This window comes from Ambystoma mexicanum, chromosome 1p (assembly GCF_040938575.1).
Source record: "Ambystoma mexicanum isolate Mex_15411 chromosome 1p, UKY_AmexF1_1, whole genome shotgun sequence".
Classification (NCBI taxonomy): Eukaryota; Metazoa; Chordata; class Amphibia; order Caudata; family Ambystomatidae; genus Ambystoma; species Ambystoma mexicanum.
In genome coordinates, this window is record NC_090921.1 from 276,573,050 (window position 1) to 276,593,105 (window position 20,056).

At 48.8% G+C, this 20,056-nt stretch overlaps 1 protein-coding gene across 1 annotated transcript in view; it reads left to right on the forward strand.

Annotated features, from left to right (window-relative positions):
• ADAMTSL5 (ADAMTS like 5) overlaps window positions 1–10,738 on the forward strand; it is a 268,633-nt gene extending 257,895 nt beyond the window's left edge. The window contains exon 11 of the mRNA XM_069612224.1: window positions 3,624–10,738. Coding sequence (XP_069468325.1) covers window positions 3,624–3,988 — 365 coding nt within the window. The 3' untranslated portion in view covers window positions 3,989–10,738. The remainder of the gene's footprint in view (window positions 1–3,623) is intronic.
• The last annotated feature ends 9,318 nt before the right edge of the window (window positions 10,739–20,056 follow it).

A 20,056-nucleotide genomic window follows, 5' to 3' on the forward strand; every position in this document is an offset into this window, starting at 1 on the left:
AATGTTCCATACTGCCTTTCTCACTCCAACAACACCAACAAACATCAGAATCAGACAAACCTCTATTTTTAAGCCTTTCCGGGCTCCAAAAAACTCTATTGAGAATTTTGATTTGTCTCGACCGTTCAGTCAAACTTATCGAACAAAGCTTCACATTCGCACACATCAAAACTAATGGCTTATTGTCGGAATCTTTTGATTTACATAGGGGCACTAGGCAAGGTTGTCCATTGTCCCCTTTGCTGTTTGTCCTAGCCATTGAACCGCTGGCTATCGCATTGAGAGGTGATTTGAATTTGCAAGGTGTTTCCTTTCACGGTGTTGAACAGAAGATTTGGTTCTACGCAGATGATCTTTTATTGGTTTTGAGGAACTTGGATTTGTCTTTGCATTCGTTGATGAACACACTTAATTGGTTTCATGAAGTGGCTGGATATAAGATTAACTGGTCTAAATCGGAGGTAATGCCGGTGACTGCACTTTGTGATAAGTCTTTGGTGGTGGGGATTGGATTTCAATGGTGTGAGAAAAAGCTGAAATACTTGGGGGTTTGGTTGACTCCGGATGTTAGTGATATGGTTGAAGAGAACATGGGTATGGTTTGTAAGGAACTGAAATTGAACGTCCAAAGGTGGTCGGTACTGCACCTATCTCTGTGGGGTAAAGTAAATGCGCTAAAGATGAATTCTGCACCAAAAATTAATTATATTCTGAGTATGCTTCCCCTGAAAATTGGTCAATCCTTTTGGAAGTTGATCGATACCACTCTCCAGTCCTTTCTTTGGGATGAGAAACCGCCTAGACTGAAGCTTTGGAAACTCCAGCTACCGGTCGAGAAGGGGGGACTGGGTGTCCCAAATTTTAAGGCATATCATATGGCCTTCTCGTGCCAATTTTTTCTTCCTTTTTTGAAGGATTCTCCTAGTGAATGGGCGATGGCGGAGGCAAGTGTGAGGGGCCCACTCGCCCCAAGAGCGATATTCACGACTGTTAGCAAACGTGGTAATAGATGCCCCTTGACGGAGTTTCTAAGAGACGTTTGGAAGAATATCTATGATATGTGTGGCTCGGTTGCTCTGAAATCGCCTGATGCATCTCTGTGGCTGAATAAAGCTATAACGGACAATGGCAAGTTGTTGTTTTGGCCGGAGTGTTTTCTTGGCGGAATTCAATGGATTAGTGATGTTTTTAAAGATGGAAAATGGATTGACTTTGCTGAGTTAAGTGCTACTTTCACTGTTGAAAATTTTTCTATCTCGGACTTCAGGAAATTGAAGAGATGTATTGGTGAAGTGCATTGTGACGGGGATGTGAATGTTGAACTTTTCACTTCTGGCGTTCAGTCGCTTGCGAGTAGGGTGTATCATCGAATTGTATCGAACTATAAGGAGAATACTGAATTACTAGATGAATGGAGCAGAAGACTGGGTTGTGAAATCGCTATATTTTGTGTCTTTCTCTGCAGGCTGGTTTTGACGTTGTTTGGCGGACTCATGGTCCACCACAAGGTTTTCGTGGTCATTCCACCACCTTTGGTATATTTTTCTGCTTCGGTATCCAAGACGCACATCCATCTGTTTCCCTTGTCTTACCCCAGGTAAGCCGCTGCACGTCGGTATCAGTTTCACAGTCTCCTTCAGACTGGAGATGCTGCTTGTATCAGTAAAATGCTGAGTGTCTATTTCTCTTCCTTCTCTCCCTCCGTGTCCACGGGAGAGTCAATTTCTCATTCTCTGCAGGCAAGACGCTGCATGTCTGCTTCTCTTTCAGTAGCCGTGAACACCAGCGCTTTGAAACTCACTGGCTTTTTCTTTTGCCAGTCTCCTAACTCCGTCTGTATGAGGTGCACCTGCGACTTCCCCGGTGTACGTCCTGGTTTCTCATTATTACTCTTGATTGGTTTCTTTGTCCCAGTGGAATGGGATATTCTATTTATAAAGATATTTTGGGTTTCTGTATGACAATAACAGATACAGTGTCTTCTTTGTTTATGGTTCCACAATAATGTTTTCAGATATATTATGAATAGGACTTTTAGTGAGTTCCTCATCAGAACGGGAGTACATGTCCCTAAAGGGGGAGTCTCTCCCGGTGAGGCCCCACTTGCCTGTACCCCTAGGAAGGGTTTTGTGGAGTGGGCTCACCACCGTAGCCTCACAGGGAGAAAGCCTCTCCCTTAGCAAGAAGGTAAGAATTCCTTCGATTCGTCACAATTACTACTAATAACTCATTAGAATTAAGTGTTATGGCATATTCCTTTCTAGATCTCAGAGATGCCCAGCTTCTAGGCACAGTGTATCCTTGGTTGGCTGCTCACACCATAATCTAAAAGTGATATGCATAATGCCACCATAAAGCATATATTATTATAAGTGCACACAATAGTCTACAGGTCCATGAAATAGAAGCACAATATCTGTGTATAGTTTTAGAATGGAGAATTCTTCACAAATATTTTCCAGGTCCATGGAGGGAGTTGATTTAAAAATGTCCTTGTTGAAATAATAAGATTAAACTCATAAAAGTGAGCAAGCGGTCCAAAAATCCATAAAATGTTCAAAATGTTCTGCTGATGAAATTTGAATTCTGTTGATAGAATGGATGGTATCCCTGCCCTAACTTGACTCTCAGGATTTGCTAAGTTAACCACTTTGTTGCTGCTGCTGCCTTGGGTAATGCGATCTCAGTGAAGCCCAGCTTCTAGACACAATGCCTCCTTGAGGTAGAGGCAACCTTCTGACTGCCAGGCCACACCTATCTTTACAAAAGCTCTTTCCTTTGTAGGATTACATGAATCTGTGGTGGGGATGACTTTGAAAGCCTGGTACAGAGCGTTCTAGAGGAGGAGCTAGACCCTATCTCTCGAGGCAAAGCTTTCTAATGGATAATTGAAATTGAGACCCTCCAGTTTCTATGACCGGAATCTTGCTTATATTTCACTTTTATTTTCTGGAATGTACCTGGACGAGCTGGGTTTCTCCTTTAGGCGAAACATTTGCAGCGAAGCAGCTCACATTGTAATAGCGGTACTTTTCTCTTCCTTTTCCTGATTGGCTAATATGCGGGTGGGGCACATTGGCACAAGGATAAGGGTAGAGCAAGAACATACCACACAGACATGTACCTTCCTGTTGACAGACTGCGATTTAAAGGCTAACATTTTAAAAAATATTTAGTGAGGGATAAGAAGGGCAAACGCTAATTCTGTGGTCATTCTATAGGGTCCATTCACAAGGGCTTGAGAAGCCATGAGTGATAAACAGAGATCCTATTCCTCCTAAGCATTTGTCTTTTTTTACTTTTACCTCATTCAATACACAGTGAGAGCATCAGAAGAAGATCTCTCCCTTACTTTTGGCAGATCCCTTCACATAGGTGCAATGTCTTATTGAATGGTGTGGGGGGAGGTGCAAGCATTTCTCTCTCCCTCAGTACCTGTTGGTAAACTGGTCTCCCTCTCTCATTACCCATCTCAGGGCAGTGGCTTCCTCTACATTCCACTCATTTGGCTGCTGTGGGGACCGTCCCTTTCTCACTCATTTGTTTGTGTAAGGCCATTGTGGTGGTGGGCACAGTGTCATATTGGATGCTGCAAGGATCATTTCCTTTTTTTGTTGTTGCAGTGTTCCGAGGCAGGATCCTGGGGAAGAGGATCTTTGGAAATAGAACCCGCTACGATGTTCAGGTGAAGCACACTTACAAGAACCGCTACCCCATAACAGATCTGGGGTACATCTGGGTGTCTGGTGTGTGTGACTGCCCCCACCTGGTTGAGCAGCGGGACTACCTGCTTATGGGCCGACGTCACAGCTACGAGCGTAAGCTGAACGGAATCCTTCTGGAACACAACAGCTATGTGAGGCCATGGACGCAGCGGGAGGACTTGCTACTGAGAAACGCACATGGGCAATGTGCCCCAAGCAGACAAAGACGTAAACTATCAGCAACTGCATCCCACAGAACACTGCGCATTAGCCCTCAGAGCTAGCCCTCGCACTACTTAGAACTCTGTAAATCAGTCAAAATATAATGTAAAGACACTAACATAAGCATGAGGAGAGAGCGATGAGACTCCTCTGCAGGCAAAGGATTCGAAAATCAGAGCTATTAATGACTCTGTCACAGTGTGGGGTACACTATGATGCAGAACAAGTTCGCAGTGACCCAGCCATGAGGTTAGGATAATTGTGAGGCAGGAAGAGGAAACTACAGTGACTTCATGCTGTATTATCAGAGGAACTATGGAAAGTCCACAGACCACCATGTTTTTTTTTTTTTAAATAATTTTTATTATTTTTAACAAACAACACTCCAAACATTACAATCAGTTAGGACATTTGTGATCAATCTTAAAACGTTACATTATGAAATACACTCTTCAGTCCTTCCCCCTCCCACCCATTAACTTGAGCCATTGTATCCATGTCCTCCACCTGAGCGTCTTCAGGCGTCTCTATTATCATCATCTCATCCATGTCATTAACTTCGTGGTCGGCCTGGGGGGGGGGGGCTCACCACTGAAGTCACCAATTGCCTCCAAGCCATCAGGGGACTCACCTCTTCCTCCTCACCTCTGGTGACTGCTTCATACCAGGCAGCCGTTTCTGCCTCTTACCATTTCAAGAGGTCTGCCCACCACATCTCCAATCTAGGCCGATGGGCCGCTTTCCAGCGCATTGCAAATCTACGCTTGGCCAAGATATAAGCCAAGTCCTTCATCTTGCTAATATGCCTTAGGTTACATGGCCTGGGAAAGCTCCCAAGCATTCATGCCCAAGCCGACCCCACGTCTAGCACCACCCCTCTGTCAGCCAATCTTGTTTTCAGTTCTATCCAGAACCTATTCACTTCCGGGCAAGCCCAGGACATGTGCAGCAACCTAGCCTCCTCCTCCCCACACCTGGGACATTTCTGTACAGCCGGGCCACCAAACCTGGCTATTCTACCGGGGGTCAAATATGCTCTGTGGGTGACATATAATTGGATCTGCTGAAGTCTTGCATTCCGGGACACCTTCTTATGGTACCTTTGGGCTCTATCCCATTGTCCATCCCCGCCCTCGTGCTCAGTAACTCATATATCTGAGATATATCATGCGCGCCCTCCGAGAGATCATACATCGTTTCTATGGTGGCATCAGGTTGTTCTGCAAGTACTGCTTTGGGCCACCTTTCACTCACCCGTTTCATGATTCTGGAATAAGTAATATGTTGGCCTTTATGCACCCCGGTCTCCTCCATTAATCTTTGAAATCCTAATGCCTCTCCCTCCTGCCATATATCACCTAAGGTGGCCAGGCCCACCGGTTCCCAGTATCTGCGGACCCCTTTCATCAGTTGCGAGGCTCCCCCACATAACACCACCAACGGGTCCTGCTGAGAGAGCGGGTCCGGGTCACCCACAGTTTGCCATGCTCTACGCCAGACCTCCCAGCCCAGCACCAGCAATCTCGCCATCTAAAGCCTGGTTTCAGCAGATTCATCCTCAGACAACCACCTAGCTACATATACTAGCTGTCCCGCCAAGTAATACAGTTCAATAATCGGTAGGTTTATACCCCCCTTATCACACGAATTTTGTAATTTCCAAAGGGCCACCCTGTTCCTGGAATTGTGCCATATGAAGTCCCTGCACAGGCTATGAAGTTTGACAAAAAAACGTTTGGGGATCAAGTACGGGACATTCACAAAAAAGTGTAGCAGTCTGGGCAGGACAACCATCTTGAGCAAAGCTGCTCTTCCCATCATGGCTAGGGGCAATCTGGACCAAAACACCATGCTGTTTTTAATACCTTCAACTGCTTTCTCCGTGTTGTATTTATGCTCTGCCTCTATCGTGTGGTATACATCTATGCCTAGGTATGCCTAGGTATTGAAACGTCTCGTTTCGCCAGGGTATCTGCAAAATGGGCCGTTTCCCTAGAGGAATGCCCCTTTATCTCCCCAAGGGGAACACGCTGGGCTTCCCGGGGTTTACCGATATGCCAGAGAGGGTGGCATACCGTTCCATCACCTCCAGGACATATTGTAGGTTCTCTTCTGGGAAGCGCAGATACAGAAGCATGTCATCGGCATACAATGATATTAGGTGTGTGCTTCCCGCCGTGCGGATCCCTACCTCTCCGTATTGTTGTCTAAGGCAAACTGCCAACAGCTCCAACGCAAGGATATAAAACCTATACCTATGTATAGGTTATATATCCTACCTATGTACCCAGACCTATGTCTTCTAATGTTTCCTGAATTTCTTGACCCATGTCTCCACCCGCGTCCTCATACAAGCATTTATAATATCTGAGGAACTCTTCATTCACACCCTCTTGGGTATCCCGGATCTGGGCCTCCTCACCCCTAACTTCTCTAATCACCGGTCAGGGTGTCTCATTTTTATATTACCAGGCCAGCAATCTGCCCGGCTTGTCTCCACCCGCATGCTGCCTTTCTAAGTATTTCTTATAATTCAGCTTACATAGCCTATCCCAGAGCTCACTGCTGGCTTGTTGCAGCACCCTCATCTTTACTCCGTCTTCTCGGGTGGTCCCCCAACCACGCATCAAATCTTCTAGCTCCCTTTCCGTTTCCTGCATCTCTCATTCTATACCTCCTTGGAGCCCCCTAGATTTTAATATTGCTACCCCACGCACCACCCCCTTGAATGCCTCCCATACTGTTCCCACAGATTGCACGCTGCCAGTATTAATGCCAAAGTATTCTTTGATGGCCTCCCTTAGGTCCTCTCGGAATCCTGTGTCCTGTAGGGCCTCAGCTCTAAGCCTCCACGTCGGGATACGTGCTATAGGGGGATGGTGCCACCACTCCAGGACCAAAGGGGAATAGTCCGAAAGCACCCAGGCTTTATATTCCCCGCCCACAATTTCTCCTGCTATCTCGGCAGCAGCAAACAAATAATCCAGCCTAGTATGCAGGTCATGTGGCGCTGCGTAATGTGAGTATTGCCTATCTGTTGGGTGCAGCCGCCTCCATAAATCCTCCGGTTTAAAGTCTGTCAACAGGGGAGGGCGCTAGAGAGCCACCCAAGATGGCCGCTTCCTGAGTGAGCTCTGTGCGGCTCTAATGAATCCTGCGACATCGCCGCTCCTGTGGTAGCTAGATAATCCCAATCCTCTGCTGTGTACATCCACGGTGTCCGGCTGATTAATTTGAGACAAATCTCATCTCTGACACTCGATCACAGCCCGAGATACAAACTTTTGAATCTGGGGCCTGCAGGCCGACAGACAACGTGCGAGGGGCCTCCTGGGGACTCGTGCCGTCGGACAAGGCAGGCACCTGGCAAAAACACAGTCATCCGGAGCGTGTACTGTGCCGCTCAAGAAGGCAGGTGGAGGTGTGCGTTTCAGCACTCGAGAGATGCGGTGGTCTCTGTCCCTGCGGCGGCCTGGTGCGGGACCAGAAGTGCAAAAGCCCAGGGCGCCGGGGCTCCGGAGCGGTCCAGGTAGGAGAGCGCTGTGGCGTGTGCAGCCGGCGGCGCGGCGGCTGGATGGGCCCGCTCCGCTCCCTCCGCCCTGGGCAAACTTCCTACGGGCTCGCGTCCCTCGCATGGTCTCCGGGTGGGATGTGCCCATCTCCCTTGAGCCCATCCCGGCAGCATACAGCTGGCGAGGTCCCCCCGGGGCAATGGGCTCTGAACTCCAGCAACAAAAGCACCTAAGTCATTTCCGCTGTACATTGGAGTTCCCACAACAACGTTCTCCGTGGAAGCGGGGGGTTAGGGCGGCGGGCGCCATGGCGTGGGCCAGGCACGCAGTACGGCGGGAAGGCCCACGCTCTAAGCCGCCTGCCAACGGCTTGAGTCAGGACACGCAATTCTGCAAAATCACTCCCAGCGTCAATCGGACTCACTGCAACTCTAGCGAGACCTGACCGGGTCATCAAGCAACTGAAGAGTCGACATACTCTAGCTACACGAAACCTGGGGACAATTGGGCAAAGGACAACCTGAAATCGGCTTGCCTCGATCGCTGGGTCCTACAAACCAGCGGCCGCATCTCATAGTTACACTGTTGGGAACTGAAAGCATACTCAGGCACTCCATCCTTCGTCACACAATCTCAGCACCCACGCTGCTCTGATAATAGAAACGCGCACTGTTACCTACTGGCGCTGCTGGAGTGGAGAAAAACAACAGGATCAGCCGGGGGCCCCCACCCAGAGGCACAGAAGCACAGAAAGTATTGCCTAAATCGAGTAAAGACACAAGGCACCCCCTTATCCGCCAAGACCATAGGAAATCTGTCAGGAGTGCGCCAGCGCGCCTCGCCCAACCCGGGCTTGCCGCGTGACCTAAGAAGCTGCGCCCTACCTGCCGTACACATCCTGCAACGTCCACTGAACGAATTATATGAGCCCCTCGACCAAAGGAACTAAACGCCACCGTCATCTGGGTCCAACCAGGAGCGGTCACTGATCATAACAAACAAAACCTAGCTTTCTCCTATGAGCCTCTCCCAAAGCCATCATCGGGAAAACAGATAAGACCCAGAAGAAACTGAATTTCGAAACTAGCTCCTTGAACAAACCCACGACCAGCAGCAGATCTGAATCCCCTATGCCGGACGTGGCGCCAATGGAGGTATAGACCCCACAATCAGATATCAGAGAGATCCTGATGGACCTAAAAGCCGGCATCATTGGCCTGGGAAGCAAGTTGGACACCTTATCGACGAAGGTAGATCAACTCCAACACAGACTCGATAAGCAGGCAGATCGACTCGACGCCGTCGAACAGCGCGTATCCGACTTGGACGACAGGACAGCGGCACTGACCTCCCGAGTTTCCGTGCTCGAAACCCAGATGAAGGTAGTATGCGCTAAAAATGAAGATTTAGAGGGCCGTTGCCGAAGGAACAACATTAGGATCATCGGAGTAAGAGAGCAACAACTTCCTGGTAAAATGGAAGATCATGTCGAACAGATGTGCATAGCACTCTTCGGAAGAGAAATGTTGTCTCAGCTTTTTGTGGTAGAAATAGCGCATAGAATCCCGAATACTAGACCAGTGCCAGGCGCAAACCCTTGACCGATAATAGCTAAGCTATTAAACTACAAAGACCGGGATGCGATACTCAAGGCAGCTAGAGACAAGGGGAAGCTCCAGTACGACGGCGACCCCATTCAGCTCTTCCCAGACTTTTCCCAGGAAGTACAGTCACAGAGGAGGTCGCACATAACAGTCAAGCGGCGCCTGCAGGATAATCATATCCTTTATTCTAGGTTGTACCCAGCGAAACTCCGTATTCAACGTGACGGGAGGGCACATTTCTTCAATACCCCCGAGGCGGCCAGCAACTATTTAAACCGGGCCGGCTGTAGGCCCCACGGGAACAATCCGAGACCTCGACGTGAGGATCGAGTGAGAAGAGACCCCCCGTAACCCATGACTCTAACAATAGGTGGATGATGTCAGCACGCCTCCGTTCTCATTCTTGCTAATCACCACAGGAACAAAATCCTGTTGTCAAAGGGAGCCCGGTACCCTCTTGGCGGGCTACTAGCGCCCCTAGCGCAGCAATGTTTACAGTTCTGTTTCTAAAGGAGGGATTTTTGTGGGCCAGTTGGGGGTTGCCCACACTAGGGAGGGAATCAGGTTCTACGCGTCCACCTTACTCACCCCTCTCTCATTTCACAGCAAGTATGATGCACTCCATTGATGCCCCAGAAGCCAATCCCTTCAGTTACTTATTCAGTTCAAGTTATCAGTCTCACCTTCACATCCTGTCGAGTAAGAACCTACCTGGTCACCTGAATGGCAGTAACAACGTTTAAAATCGCCACCTGGAACATTAGTGGCGGTAATCAACCGGCAAAAAATAGGAGAATCTTCCAGTATCTCCGTAGACATAAGATCAACATCGCCATACTCCAAGAAACCCATCTCCTGCCAGCGGCAGAACTGCAGTGGGCCAAATCCTGGGGATGCCACAGGTACTTCTCGTCGTATTCGTCCTTTGCCAGAGTGGTTGCAATCCTTATTGACAGGAAGTCAAACTTTAGTCTCATCGAGTCGCAGAAAGACACTGAGGGAAGAGCCCTGCTGGTAAGAGGGATAATCGCAGGGAAGGAAGTGGTGATTGTGAATTCCTACGCTCCAAACGCTGATGGACCTGACAATTTCAACTGGGTGATGTCCCAACTTGGCAGGATCAACGCCAAAACCATCATATGGGGAGCTGACCTTAACAAGCCAATCGATCCCAAACTCGACAAATCCCATAATACAACCGGGAACCTGTCTAGAACCAGCATCCAAGTTCGAGAAATATGCCAAGCGTTTGATCTATCCGACACCTGGCGACATCACAACCGCGATGCAAGAGACTTCATATTTTATTCGCCTGTTCACAACACTAACTCCAGGATAGATTACATTATGGCATCCACCCACTGTCCGTTCTCCTGGGGAACGAGTCAAATTCTACCATGCACGTTCTCCGACCACTCAATGGTCACACTTGATGTCTCCCTGGCAGGCGCAACGGTTCCCGGACTAAACGTAGGTTGAAGGAACTAGAGACGAAAACCACCACAACATCGAACCCTCAAATTCGGGTAGGGCTGAAAGAAGAGCTTCAGAAGTTCAGGGAAACAGCCAAAAGGGAACTAAAATTCCTCAGCCGCAAGCACCAGATCCGACAATAGAGGGCCAGAAGCTAGGCGCACTGCTTGCCCGATTACTATCGATAGACCGAACCCCAACCCGTGCGGAATGCATTAAAGAGCACAAGGGCAGCTGGTATACTCGGAAGGAGACATCGCCAACGCATTACGAGATTTCTATCAGAACCTGTACAGCTCTAGAGGCAACTCAGACCCTAACTCTTTACAAGAATATCTCAATTACACTGAGCTGTACTGGGGGGAGGCAGCCCTGCGAGAGCCATTGAACGCACCAATAACAGCTGAGGAAATAATAAATGCAATAAAATCCCTCCCGAGCCCCAAAGCGCCCGGACCAGACGGTCTCACTGGAGAGTTTTACAAAGCCCACGTGGCCATCTTGGCCCCTCTCCTGCTACGAGTCTATGAGGAATCTATCGAGCGCCGTTGCCTTACCTCCACACTACGTGAAGCCAATATAATAGTGTTACATAAAGCCGGCAAAACCGCTGATGAATGTGCGTCATACAGGCCGATTTCTTTGATCAACCTGGACAATAAAATCCTCGCAAAAATTCTGGCATCACGGCTTCTCCCTCTCATGCCAGCTCTAACAATTGGAGATCAAGCAGGATTTATCCCGGGACGCAGCACCACCTATGGCATCAGACGGCTGTTCGGCGTCATGGAGGCCCTAGACCCAACACAGCAGGAAATAGCAGTGCTCCTCGACGCCGAGAAGGCATTTGACTCTGTGGAATGGCCATTCATGCTGGCAACTCTTAGACAAATGGGCTTTGGCAACTTCTTCATTAAGTTAGTGTCTCTGTTATATAACGACCCACGATCATATGTCACACTGGAAAACACTAGGTCCTCGAGCATATCACCAGAACGCGGAACGAGACAGGGATGCCCACTCTCCGCTCTAATCTTTGCGCTTATTATGGAACCCTTGGCATCGCGACTGCGCGAATTCCAAATACACAGGGGTCTTAATCTGGGTCCACACAAATTGTCTCCCTTTACGCTGATGACGTCATATTGTTTAACGGCAACCCCCAAGAGAACCTTAACCCGGTAATGCGCGAAATGATAAGGTTTGGTCAAATGTCGGGGCTAAAAATTAACCACTCCAAATCTGTGGTATTTCCCCTGACCGCTAATACAGTGAAATTTGTAGACGATCATGGTTTTAAATGGGAGAACTCGAGGGGGCGCTACCTGGGTATATATATTTCGAAGGGATTGTGTCCTCCGACGTATTCCTTATCTTTGATAATACGTTTCTAGCTTGCTGGCCTTGGAAATTTTTTCTGTAGAGGGCGCTGTGCGTCGACGTCCGCCGAGTCGATGTCCCTCGACGGCCACCGTATCGGCGCCGACGTCACCAAGCCCATAAATAGCCACGCGCTGCGTCCGTTGCTCAGTTCTGTTTTTCCGCGCTTCGTGGGGCCTCAGAACGTCGTTGCTCAGTTCAGTCAGGTTAACTATCTATTTCTACTCGAATATTCCTTATCGTTCTCAATGGCTTCTTCATCAGAACCGACAACGACGCGATCTGGCTTCAAGAAATGTCGAGACTGCAGTAAAAAAATATCAATAACGGATCCACATAGGGTCTGCTTATGGTGCTTGGGATCCGAGCACCATTGTTCAGAGTGTGAGGACTGCATGTCCATGATGGCGAAAGCCTTGAAGGAGCGCAAGGGGAAGCTCGAGAGAGGTAAGTCAGCCAAAACCTCCTCGAAAGTTTCATCGGCTGAGTCAAGGCATTCGTCTCCTCGTCGTCGAAAACATTCCCATTCTAGATCTCGAAGCAGCTCCCACCATTCGTCGAGATCAAGACACTCAAAAAAGAGACGTCGAAGGTCCCATTCCTCATCGTCTTCTGTGTCCCCATAAAGAATCTCCTGTTCCACCAAACACAGTTCTCAAGCTGAGTGGGAGGAATTCAGAAAGAAAATGTTAAGCGTCTTCGAGAACGCAGCCTCGAGCCCCTCGAAGACAGCTGAGGGTGATACCCCGGGTGAAAAACCCAAAGAATCAAAACGCTGCGAGTCACAGCACCCGGCGAAACATTCCACCCGAGAGCGCCATGAGCCATCGGGTAAGAAGGCACCGTCTTCGACGCCGTCGTCGAGGATTCCTTCGACGCCGTCGTCGAAGATTCCTTCAATGCACGGATCGGCGCCATCGACGCCGTTGTTGAAGGGTTCCTCGACGCATCGGTCGATCGACTCAACGCCATCGTCGACGCCGACGTCGACGACGATGAAAGAGAGGACCAAGGCCACCCCACAGCCAACAGTGATTTCAAGGGCCTCCGGCACGACGTCGAGACCGTCGTCGATGCCCTCGAGTAGGATCCCGATCCTCTCGAGTTCTTCGAGACCCCTTCCAGTTTTTTTGTCGTCGTTTTCAGTGCCTTCGAAGCCTGTTACATCGGCATCGACGAAATCGACATTTTCTCGTCCAATAACGACGAGTTTGGCTCCTTCTGCCTTACAAATGGGTTTTACTCCATTTCAGAGGTCAGAATACCCTGGACTTTCTTCAATTTATGAAGAAGGGGAAGATTCTGACCAGGAAACATTCGGAATACAGAGGACCACACTGCCTACTGCAGAGGATTTCACCTCTGAGGAAAGAAGGCTGAAGGAACTACAGGAGTCACTACATGAGGCAAGTGGGCTGGACACTTCCCCAGAAGTGGAATTTGTTAAGCCAGACCCAGGGGAACATGCCGAAACACCATATAGAACCCTGATGGCAAGAATAATTGAGTTTATGGGTTGGTCTGCGCCTTCACCTGTTTTCCAACAGGATGACCTAACAGATATATTGGACAAAGGCCCACAGGAGGACCCGGTGATCCCCTTCCATGCAGCCTTACAAAGAAAAATTGCATCTAATTGGGAAACTCCCGAAGTTATCCCTGCAGTCAATAAAAGATTGTCAACCAAGTATAGGGTAGCGGCTGCTGACCCTGAATACCTGTCAAAACACCCGACCCCAGAGAGCCTGGTGGTTCAAGTGGCAACTTCATCTAGCAGTAGGACCGCTTACCCTACTGTCCCACAGGATAGAGATGACAAGAGGTACGACTCTATGGCAAAGAAAGTCTTCTCTGCCTGTAGTATGGCGTTGAAGTCCATCAACGCCACCTGTACGCTCGCCAGGTTCAGTCACACACTATGGGAGTGTGCTTCATCAGCGGCTGACTGCATACCCGAAGGAGAGGAAAAGGAAGCCTTCCTTAACATTATTAAAGATGGCAAAGATGCCATGTGCGAATCACTTCAAACTGGCATCGATTCCGCTGACAGTATCAGCAGGGCCATGGCGGCAAGTACAACAATCCGCAGGCATGCGTGGTTGCGAAAGTTGGGCTTTGCCCCTGATGTACAGGCCAGACTTTTGAATATGCCCTTTGATGTCTCTTCATTATTCGGGAAAAAGGCTGATGACAGTCTGGAAAAGTTGCAGACTTCTAAAGCAGCAGCAAAATCCTTAGGAGCTGCTATCCGCCAAACTCCTTTTCGCCCCTCAGGAACCTCTGGGAGTGGAAAGTCCTTTCACTATTATTGTGCATTCGAGAAAGGCAGAGGACAGCTGGCTCAAAGAGGCAAAAGGAGATCCACCCGAGGTGGACGGGTCAAAAGTACTAAGACCGCAGCAGCAGCAGGTGCCTCTTTACCCTCAGCATCTGCATCAGCCGCCCCCAAACCACTCTGAGGCCTTCCCACACAATACACCTGTAGGGGGCAGGTTAACTCACCATCTGACGGAATGGCAGGCTATAACGTCAGATGCTTGGGCATTGGAGATAGTTGCCCAAGGTCACTGCCTACCCTTTCTACACATCCCTCAGAGTCATCCACCGGGGAACAGCTCTCTAAAAGTTCCAGATCCGCTCCTCTTGCAGGAAATTATAGACCTGCTAGAGAAAGGTGCCATAGATCCGGTACCTGTAGCGGACAGGAACAAGGGCTGGTACTCCCCCTACTTTCTCATACCAAAGAAAGACGGATGACTGAGACCCATCCTGGACTTACGAGAATTGAACAAGTTCCTCAGGAAGGACAAGTTCAAGATGGTAACTCTCTCTCAGATCCTTCAGGCCCTCCAGCTCCAGGACTGGCAGGTATCTCTAGACCTTCAGGATGCTTATTTCCATGTGCCAATCCATCTCAAACACAGGAAATACCTGAGGTTCGCGACTCTCATTATCAATTTCGAGTTCATTTGGGCTGACCTCCGCCCGAGGGTCTTCACCAAGCTGATGTCGGTAGTGGCGGCGAGTCTAAGGAGGGAAGGGATCCACGTCTACCCATACCTGGACGATTGGCTGATCAGGGCCGTATCTTCGGAACAGGCCCAGGCCCAGCTATTTTATGTCTGCCTCTTCCTTCACAGACTGGGCTTCTCTCTCAATTTAAAGAAGTCACAGATGATACCATCACAGAGACTCCAGTTCATTGGAGCGGTCCTGGACAATTCCCTGGGAAAAGCCTCGCCACCAGAGATGAGGGCTCAAGATATTCTACAGATGGTCAAGTTTCAAAATGCCCAACGTCTCCCAGCCTTCGACTTTTTGAGTTTGCTAGGCCTTATGGCATCCTGCATCTTCCTTGTGCCAGAGGCTCGCCTGAGAATGAGATCTCTTCAGTGGGCACTGAGAAGTCAGTGATCACAATTCTAGGGGAGAATGACAGATCTCCTCCGGATTCCGGAGAAGGTAGCCCGCGACCTTCAATGGTGGGCCTATCCAGAGAACATTTTGAAAGGAGAACTGTTTTGGCAACCATGGCCGGAGATAACAGTAGTCACAGACGCCTCACTCACTGGGTGGGGAGCCCATGCCAACGACTTGACCATCAGCGGTCGTTGGTCTCCATCGGAGTCCAGACTACACATCAACCTATTAGAGCTGAGAGCGATCAGACTAGCACTGAAAGCTTTCCTGCCATCAGTACAGGGGAGAAATGTCCTGATAATGACGGACAACACGGTGGCCATGCACTACCTCAACAAAAGAGGAGGCGTAGGATCACTGCCACTGTACAGAGAGGCAATGCAGCTCTGGTTTTGGGCAATTCGGGAAGGAATCTCTCTATCGGCAGTCCACCTAGCCGGAGAGAAGAACTTGACAGCGGACGCTCTGAGCAGGCAGAGCACAGTTTCCCACGAGTGGGAGCTAGCTCAGGAAGTCCTTCAAGAGATCTTCACCCTTTGGGGAACCCCTCAGGTGGATCTGTTCGCCACAAGCACCAACAGGAAGTGCGATCTGTTCTGCTCAAGGGAATTTCCCCCGAGAGGAGCTCTAGGAGATGCGTTCGTAGTGGACTGGGAGTTTCCACTCCTTTAGGCGTTCCCACCAGTCCCTGTCATTCCTCAAATGATCCGGAGGTTGAGAAGATTCCGGAAAACCATGATCCTAATTGCCCCGGATTGGGCCAGGAGAACGTGGTACCCGGACCTTCTAGATATGTCCATCTGTCCTCCAATCTGTCTTCCACTCAAAGAGAATCTTCTCTCGCAGAAGGGAGGTCAGGTTCTCCATCCAGACACCAGAACCCTCAACCTTCACACTTGGCTTCTGAAAGGTTGAGGTACAAGGTTTGGGATCTCCCTGATGACATCATGGAGGTGTTGCTTTCGGCCAGAAGACCAGCAACAAAGTCTTTATACCGCTGCCGCTGGAACAAATTTTGCAGCTGGTGTAGGGAACAGAATATCAACCCTTTTTCATGTGGTACACCAACAGTGTTATCGTTTCTACTCTACTTGGCAAACTCAGGCCTTCAAGTGGGCACTGTAAAAGGCTATTTGGCAGCGCTCTTTATCTTCAAGCGCACTGCGGAGGAACCATCGTATTTTAAAATTCCTCTAGTGGTACAATTTCTCAAGGGACTAACTAATGTTTACCCTCCAAAACCATTCCAGGTTCCCTTATGGGACTTAAATTTAGTCTTAAACTTCTTAATGGGCACTCCATTCGAACCAATTCACTCTTGCGCGCTGAGATTTCTCACGCTTCAAACTGTTCTATTGGTAGCACTAACATCTGCTAGGAGGGTACGTGAGCTACAAGCTCTCTCCTGTAAACCCCCACATACCATCTTCCACAAGGACAAATTTGTCCTACAGGTGAAGCATAATTTCCTCCCAAAGGTGGTTTCTGAATTTCATATTACTCAGAAAATTACCTTGCCTTCATTCTACCCTCCTCCCCATCCGGGGAAAGATTAGGAAAGGCTGCATAGGCTGGACCCTAGGCGAGCTCTCAGCTTTTACATCAGCAGAATGGTTAGGATCAGGCAAGCAGACCAACTGTTTGTAGGATAATCAGGTCACAAGTTGGGACTACCCATAACAAAACAAACCATCTCCAGGTGGATTATTTTGGCCATCCTGGAATGTTATAGACTAGCAGGGAAAGAGCCACCCCAAAATCTCAGGGCTCATTCAACCAGGGATATCGCAGCCTCCTCGGCTCTCCAAAGAGGGGTACCGGTCCGGGACATATGTGCGGCTGCCACATAGTCGTCCGCACATACATTCACAAAATTTTACAATCTGGATTCCTCCACTGCTCAAGAGACCAGATTTGGCAAGGCCGTATTACATGCGGTCCATCCCTAAAGGGATACATATCACTATCACTCCCACCTCCTTTTACATGCCACTGCTATGGGAGTCTATCAAAGATAAGGAATACGTCGGAGGACACAATCCCTTCGAAGAACAAGTTACTTCTTACCTGGTAACGTTCTTTTGACGGGATGTTCCTCCGACGTATTCCTTATCGCCCCTCCCAACCATCCCCGCAGTGATAACTTCCCTTGTGGTTGCAGCTTACATTCCTTCAAGGTCACTAACCAATTCAGGCATGACTTTGCTTATGATTATGGGCATGGTGACGTCAGCGCCGATACGGTGGCCGTCGAGGGACATCGACTCGGAGGACGTCGACGCGCAGCGCCCTCTACAGAAAAAATGTCTGAGGCCAGCAAGCTGGAAACGTATTATCAAAGATAAGGAATACGTCAGAGGAACATCCCGTCGAAAGAACGTTACCAGGTAAGAAGTAACTTGTTCATCTCGCAACCACCACGAGATATATAAAGATAACTAAGACACCACGCTCAATTCCATTCAAGACCGAATACATAGGTGGAAAACGCTCCCGCTAACGCTTTGGGGCAGGGTCTCTCTGACGAAGGTGGTAATCCTTCCTAAGCTTCTGTATTTGTTCACAAATATTCCGCTACTCCTCCCCAAATCCTTTCTCCTGAAAGTTAAAACTGCAGTCTTCGAACTGCTATGGGCAGGCAAACCTGCACGTGTAGCGTATGACACTCTAGTTCTACCAACGTCGAAGGGTGGTCTAGCGCTCCCAGATATAGAAAAATGTTATTGGGCGGCCCAGGCGCATTTTTTAAGCTACTGGTACATGTCCCACTTCGTTCGCCCACATGTGCAGGTGGAACGAGCTCTTGCCTCACCCGACTTGCTCAGTGCTGTTATTATAAGTCAAATCCCAGTCCCGTACAACACACTGAATATGGTCCTATCCACATACACAATCTGGAAAAGGATGGCTTTTAAATATGACGTGACCGTCAGATATTCCCCTCTACTACCAATCCGATTTATCCCGGGCATCCTGCTCACGAATGAAAAAGTATTCTTAATATGGGCCGATAAGATCAATATCCACTCCTTCGGCGATCTATTCCCGGAGGGCACCTTCCTAACCCCACAAATGGCCAAAGACAGGGGCAGTAACACCTGCCTAGACACCTTCCTTTACTTTAGATTACGCCACACCCTACATAGAATGTTTCCCACATTTCCTGAACAAGCCCCTATATGGGATCTGTAACACAACACCATCAAAACACAGCAGAAATTGGAGTCAGCCATCCAGGAGTCAATAAACGCTGATGACTCGTCCTGTATCCTACGTCAAACTCAAAAAGTCGCACTGAATACACGCTATAAACTAATACACTTCAACTTTGTGCACCAAACATACTATACAACTGCTAAAAAGCATCGGCATCACCCAGAAGCTTCAGCCCAGTGTGAACGATGTGCGGCGGCACACGCAGTTTTTTTTCACCTAGCTTGGGAATGTCCAGGAATTCGACGTTTCTGGGTTTCAGTTTTATAAATCACTGCTGACATTATAGGGGAACAGGTGGCTCCGCTGCCACTAGCAGCCCTCCTTGGCCTCACTAAATACCTACAACCCACGTCCCGTAAACTAGCAGCCCTTCTTCTGGTGCTGGCCCAGAGACGAATTGCCATGGCATGGAGCAGGGGGGCCCTGCCCTAAATCGAAGACTGGAAAAAAAGACATAACATATTGTCAAGATGTGGAGAGTGAATTTATAAGAACCCTACCATAACATGCTCGCCCCCCCAGACATCTGAGGGCCATATATTGCATATCTGCTAAACTGTACAGAATCATCTGATGCCAAGAGCAACTGAACTCAGCATAGGGCTTTGGAACTGAGAACTATTACATACTCATGACCTCATTCTAATTGGCATTAAGCAAAGAATGTACTGATATTTGTTGCTGTGGATGCTGGAGGGGGGGAGCGGCCATATAGACGAACCCGGGGTGGGGAATGTTGTATGATTCTTTGTCCTGTTTCCTCCTTCTCCTTCCTCCTCTTCTCCCTTCCCCTCCCCTCCTTTCCTCCTCTTGTTATCTTGACAATGCACCATGTTGGTGCAATTGTTTTCTGATGGTATACAAATCTCAAAAATAAAGTTTAAAAAAAAAATAAAAAAAATAAAGTCTGTCAACAGTGCCCACAACGCTTTAGCAGCCGGAGCGGATTTGTCTAGCTTACTGTCTGACCTATCCATCTGGGGGTTCAGGGTGCAATTGAAATCACCTCCCCATAGTATCGCGCCACCCAGCAGGGGGCCGATTTTACTATATAAAGACCTAAAGTGAGCTGCAGTATCCTGGTTGGGGGCATATAAATTTATAATGTTCACTTCTCGGTTCTCCAGCAGCCCCTCCGCCACCACCATTCTACCTTCTGGGTCTATTGTCGACCAGAGCAGATGAAACGGCACATGCGGTGCCACCCATATGACAACTCCTCTTGAATACGCTGAGTATGTGGCTCCCGTGACACTTCCCTTCCATTTCCTCTTGACCACCTCCAGTTTCTCTTTAGTGGGGTGGGTTTCTTGTAGTAATGCTATATCAATCCTCATCCTCCTCAGATACATCATTACTTTATTACGTTTTAAGTAACTATTGAGGCCCCGCACGTTCCAGGTCACCACTCTAAGACTACCCGACACCATTTACTTGATATCCCGCCTCACCCCCCAGTTTCCCATTACGCTCCTGATAACACAGAATTTGTCTCATGTCCCTACCACACCCAACAACCTCCCCT